The sequence below is a fragment of the Stegastes partitus genome, unplaced genomic scaffold (genome assembly GCF_000690725.1).
Source record: "Stegastes partitus isolate 25-593 unplaced genomic scaffold, Stegastes_partitus-1.0.2 Scaffold1708, whole genome shotgun sequence".
Taxonomy (NCBI): Eukaryota; Metazoa; Chordata; class Actinopteri; family Pomacentridae; genus Stegastes; species Stegastes partitus.
In genome coordinates this window covers 92513-99009 of record NW_007579439.1, presented here as the reverse complement: position 1 = coordinate 99009, position 6497 = coordinate 92513, and the positions used below count along the sequence as shown (strand labels likewise).

At 39.1% G+C, this 6497-nt stretch overlaps 1 protein-coding gene across 1 annotated transcript in view; it reads left to right on the top strand.

Annotated features, from left to right (window-relative positions):
• The window catches only part of nrg1 (neuregulin 1), a 46022-nt gene extending 39842 nt beyond the window's left edge, over positions 1–6180 (top strand). Inside the window, 1 exon segment of the mRNA XM_008301764.1 lies at positions 3575–6180. Within this exon segment, the coding sequence (XP_008299986.1) occupies positions 3575–4205 (631 nt within the window). The 3' untranslated portion in view covers positions 4206–6180.
• Positions 6181–6497: the final 317 nt, after the last annotated feature.

Sequence of the window (6497 nt, the reverse complement as noted above, 5' to 3'; positions counted from 1 at the left end):
ATTTCTTGGCCATTTCTCAGAGAATATGAATGATAACACAAAAACTTTTCTTTCACTCATGGTTAGTGGTTGGGTGAAGCCATTCATTGTCAGACAATTGTGTTTATTCTTTTTTTTTAATTGTAATGACAACAGAAACTACCCAAATGACCCTGATCAAAAGTTTGCATACCCCAGTTCTTAATACCGTATATTGCTGCCTTTCACATCAATGACAGCTTGAAGTTTTGTGGTTGTGGATGAGGCTCTTTATTTTCTCAGATGGTAAAACTGCCCTCTCTTCTTGGCAAAAAGCCTCCAGTTCCTGTAAATTCCTGGGCTGTCTTGCATGAACTGCATGTTTGAGAGCTCCTCAGAGTGCCTCAGTGATATTAAGGTCAGAAGACTGAGATGGCCACTCCAGAACCTTCACTTTGTTCTGCTGCAGCCAATGACAGGTCGACTTGGCCTTGTGATTTGGATCGTTGTCATATTGGAACTTAAGAGTGCGTCTGATGCACAGCTTCCGGACTGATGAGTGCAAATTTTCCTCCGGTATTTTCTGATAACACTCTGCATTCATCGTGCCATCAGTTTTGCCCAGGTTTTCCTGTTTGGCCCATTCCTCCTGACAGAACTGCTGTAACTGAGTCAGGTTTGGAGAACAAGACAAATGGTGCTGGATGGGTTAACCGGGTACAAGAAGGCTTGAAAGGTATTTAGAAGTTATCTAAGTTGCCCATGTAATTTTATCTCACTAGCAAGGATCACACAACAAGCATAGAAGTGAAGGTGAGGGTGGATGGGGCAGTTGTCTGGATGGTTGATCTGGAGTGATGAAGCCATGGAGGTTTGGGAGAAGGAGGATCAGGATTGGGGTTGCTGCTCAGGTCATTGTATGCCCAAACCTATTATGGATCCTCAAAAATGAGTGAATATGTGGAGCCACGTTGAGCATGTGCTTGATGAAAATAGTCGTGCTTACTGTGATTTAAGAACATTCGCCTTCAGATAACAAGTGGCTGAGAACTTTGATTGTTTGGTTAAAGATGCCCAGCCTGGCTGCTGTGGAAGATGCTCATATTTGGAAGGAATAGATGGAATAAAAATAATATCTGAAATGTTTGCTAAACCAGAACCCAATGGCCATTTTACCAGTCTCGGTAAGGAAGATTGGGTCTTTAAATGAGGTGTTCACAGCATGTCTGAAATAAATATATCTGGTCAGCAGCTCAAACAGCCTGTGGTAGGAGTCTAGTCAGAAATGGAACTGAGATGTGGGAATGAGAGATGGAGGGGCAGCGGTTGCTGGTGCTGAGTTTGAAGAAAAAGTTGATTCCTGACAAGTAGGTCTGAATGGTGGAGGGAGGGATTTTTACAGTGGAATAGACATGGGTGATAAAGCTGCTGATGGACATGAGGTCTACTCAGAGAAAAGACACATTGTAAGTGGTATGATAGGACTTGAAACAGTTCCATACAGTTAAATAGACTGAGAGTGTGCGTGGGAAGAGGTTGTTAAGGATGGTTTGTTGCAAAGAGTTTGAAAGGTTTGCTAATTAGACAAAGCTCGGTCTGTCATTGAGTGAATGACACAAACAGCGGTGGATGGGTAAACAGGGCATAAGAGGCTTGCCAGGTACCTACAAGTGCGACTGAGGCCAGCTCACTGGCTCGAAAGAAAAAATTGTGAAGCACATTATTATTTATTGATTAAGATGTCAGATGGCAGTCATTTACGTGCATTCCTGAAAAGAAAAAAATGTTTTTGCAGTTGAATGTTATGCTTGATTAGTTTCTGACTTCTCATAGAAGCCCAGTGAGCTGGCTCAAATTTGGGTATAAAAAGTTGAATTCAATTTGAAATTCCTCATTCCTGTTCAAAATGGAGCAACATCGAGAGCTGAGTGCACTTTAATGCACTTCATGATGCAGGATGGTCTATATATATCGAGGTAACTAGGGGTGAAGTTGGTTCTATTGTTTGAAAAGTTGACTTGCAACAGTGGCTTTCTGATGGTCTCCACTGCCTCAATATAAATATACATGTGAAATATTAGGTGGAATTAAGCAATACCACAGCTCCATCTGGGGCCAGTTTTAGTTTATGATTTATTGATAAAAATAGCTGAGTTTTGAGTGTGATGTGAAATATTTCCAACCAAAGGTGCTAAGATTCGTGTTACCTGGCACTTTTTGAAAAGGAGTCTAGTACCTATTACACCATCAGTGGTGTTGCAGTTGAAGATTCTTCCTCACTGGATCAATTTTCAATATTTGTCTGTTATGGAAACATCCAATTTCTCTTTTCTGCAGTACAGACTCTGCCTTCTAACTCTTGAATTAAGAGAAAAACAATCTTCTGCATTTATGCAACTGCTCCTGGATAAAGTTTTATCTCTCCACCTCATAAAATTCAATTCAATTCAACTTTATTTATATAGCGCAAATACACAACATATGTCATCTCACAGTGCTTAACATAGTAAGGAACAGACCCAACAATGCAAAGTTGTCTTTGGTAGCACATTCCTCAGTGTCATAACATGTCTCCCTACTCTCACTGGTGTGTGTGTGTGTGTGTGTGTGTGTGTGTGTGTGTGTGTGTGTGTGTGTGTGTGCGCGCGTGTGTGTGGGTGTGTGTATATATGGAGGGTGGGAGGGATGGGTTTTCTTGATTTTAAAGCACTTTGCGTTACTTTCTCTGTATAAAAAGTGCTATACAAATAAAGTTTAATTGATTGATTGATTGATTGATACATAGCCTGTTAGTAAAGAGAAGTTGATGATATTTAATACTGCAGTGTTAAGGAAAGATTTCCTCTGATCAGTCTAGTTGGGATGGGGTCTAACAGACATGTTGCTGGATGAGAGGAATTTACTGTCAACGTGAGCTCTGAGAGATTTACAACAGTCTAAGTATAAATCTGGTCCAGAGCTGCTGCACCTACATACATGTTAATGATTTTTTTTGTCTATTATTCAAAACTTTATGAGTGAAGAAGGTCATAAATTCTTCACTACTGCGAGCTAAAGGAACACAAGGCTCCACAGAGCTGTGACTCTTTGTCAGCCTGGCTACAGTGCTGAAAAGAAACCTGGGGTTGTTCTTGTTATACTCAATTAAAGATGAATAACAGGCAGTTCTTGTCCTACGAATTGCTGTTTTATATGTGAGACATCTATCTTTCCAGGCTCGATGAAATTCTTTGGAATTTGTAGAGCAACACTGTCTTTCCAGTCTTTTTGAAATCTGTTTGAAGATGCACAGCTGTTGACTACACCATGGAGCTATTTTATCAGAACTTATTGCCTTTTTTTTCATAGGGGCAACAGTGCCAATTGATGTATGCAGGAAAGCTGCAGTTCTATCAACAAGATCATCCACCTGTGTGGGACTAAGATTAGAGGAGCTGCTCTCCATTAGTGCAAAATATGATGATTACTCAGTGTGATAAGATATACTGATGACAACGTGCAATGCAGCAGACACTGCTGACACAAATTCAGCCTTATTCACATGGCAACGCTCTGCTGAAAACAGTTTCTTGTGTTGCAGTCACAAACTATTTCTGTTCTAATTGTGTTTCTGTAGGTTTGTATCTGCCATGACACACCTGACTCAACAGTCTCCAGAGTCCTGGGCCTCTCCGTTAACTCCAGGGTCTCCTCCATCAGAGATGTCACCCCCTCTTTCCAGCCTGGCCATCTCTGTCCCCTCAGTGGCTTTGAGCCCCTCTGGTGAGGAGGACCGCCCCTTGCTGTTGTCAAGCACGGGTCATCAACACAGGTCAGCGAACCGAGATGAACAGAAGAGGACCTCTTTCCACTACAATCATGGCCATGTGGCACACAGCTTACCACCCAGCCCACTGTTTAGTATGGAGAATGTTAACAACCAAATAGGAGATCACGACACCAGAGCTCACATGTTTTCCGAATCAACTGAGAAATTTATTCATACAAACAAAAATATCAATGACTGCAGCGTTAAAGGAATTACTGGCCACATGCTTCATTACATGGAGTCCAGTGGTGACAGTAGGTTAGTGAGTGAAACACAGGAGCCTCAGGGGGAACAGACACCCTTCCTTAGCACAGAGAGCACTACAACCCCTTTGCTCAAGGCCATGGACAGCAGCAGGACTAACCCAGCATTACCACACGATGGCCTGGAAGTCAAGTCATCCAACCCCATCATCGAACAAGATCCAATTGCTGTGTGAAGTAAAAAAAGAAATTGCAGAGAATCCTTTATGTTGAGGGGGAAAAAAAGAAATCACTATTAAACCTTTATTTTCTATACATTATTTGATGTGTAAAGACTTTTAAAGATTAATGAAAAATGAAACTTTTATTTTAGTGACGTAGTGAATAAAGACTTTTATATTAAAAAAAAAAAAAGTACATATGTGGTTATGTCTTGTAGGTAAAGTGCCATACACTACTATGTAGCAACCGTTCACAGTATGTTTCAGTGCAGAAAATATCAATGGTGCCTTTCTGTTTAATATGCTTAAGGGAACTGTAACATCGGATACTGGGCAATGGTATCACTGTCTTAATCTTCAAGTAAACATTCAAAAATAACTTGCTGGCTGCCTTTAATGTCCTGCAGCTGAAAGTGCTCACCGACAAGATAGTTGAAAAATAGGCAAAGATAAATAGTAACTAGGTTCAAGGTGCATGCTATGTTCTTAAATGCTGTGATGAAATAATGAGCAGTTTGTGTTTTCCTCTACAGCCGTTTGACTTCATTCGTTCCATAGGTGGTTTTACTGAGACTTTTTTGAGGAATACAATGCTGATCTTCCATGCCTAATTGATATTTATGAACACATTATTAATCAGCTCATGCATCAGCTGCATTTAATGAGAGGTGGGGAAGATGTTTTTATTCTTCCCTGGACTACACCATTGATGTCTGATTTAGCATCCTGCCAGGTAAATATTACAACAACAGGTAGTGTGCAGTCGCAAAAGTCTGCCTCTTTAGTATTACTTATACTGACACCTATATGCTTACCATAAACCTGTACATTTTGCGTGCCTAATTCTTTATTTGGTTTCGATCAAAATGTTTGAAGTTTACCATTTCTATGTTAAAGGGCTACTGCAATGCTGTAGTACTGCACTTCCACAACGTTTAGAGAATGGTCCAACTGAAACAACAGAGGAATAATTTCCTGTCTTCAAGTCCCTGGCATGATTAAGCCTAAATTTTTGAAAGTGTTTTTTCAAATTAAAGCTTTATTTATGTGTATGCTGGCAGGTATTCACATCTTCACTGAGTCCAGACTGACTCAGTTAAGGTGGTGCCCCCAAAGACATAACTACTAGTGTGAAGACCAGCAAATTTTCTATGGTGGCATCTTCCAAATCAAAAATATGTGCAAATATCTACAAAGTGTGTACGAAATAAAATGCTGAATATTTCATCCTCTGTAAAGACATCATGTGTTCGTACGCTTGGGTTTAAAGAAACTGCTACATCTATACATGATGATTAACTGCTTGAATTTGAGTCATATCTCTGATTAGAATTCTTTGCCAAATTTAATTTGTTACAACTTCCAAAGACTGTATGCACTGATGTTTTCAATAACCGCAGCTTGTGTTCAAATGTGCAGTCTGATTGTACTTGTGATTTTAAAACGTTTTGACAGTTTTGTCTGCTTGTATGAGCATAGTTTATGAAAATCTGCCAAAGACTGTCCCCCTCTGACTCCTACAATAATACACTTTTGAAAAGCAAATTAAAACTAACAATTACTGGACTCTGTGGTGAGCCATAGTTTCTTAAAATTGTATGCATACAGAATCAGCAGTCAGCCGAGCATATGAATAAGTTTGATGACATGAACGTGCTGCCCTATTTGTGTTCTATTGTATTTTATACCTGATGAAGATTATTTATATTTATTTGGTAGCCCAACAGTTGTTGTGGTTATATAATATTTATGGTCATATTTAGCTAATTTAATTTAAAAGAGGTAAGATAACATATAGCCATTTCATCCACATGGTTATTGGTACTAAACAGGCGATAACCACTTGCACATTTTGACACTTGTATGCTTAGCATAACTCACAATGCATTGCTTTTAGAAGTAGGAGTGTCTTCAAATTATGTAAATATATAATGAAAACCTTCCGCACTGTTGTTTCTCATTGAATATTAAATCAATTCTGTGTTTTGTGTCTCAGAGTTTTAAAATATCTCTTGGAGAAAACATTCTTTCAGCCTCTTACCACTGAATGATATTGTGCTATTGTAAATATAACAATATGCTTTACTTTTCACTGATATTTCACAAAAAACAGAATTCCATTAAATATGTGTGTGTGCATAGATACAGTTGAAACCAGAAGTTTACATACACTGTATAAAAAGACATAGAAACCTTTTTTCTTACTGTGTGACATTAGTTCAGACTAACTTGTGCTGTTTTAGGTCAGTTAGGATTACCAAAATTATTTCTATTTGCTAAATGCCAGACTAATGGGAGAGATATTTT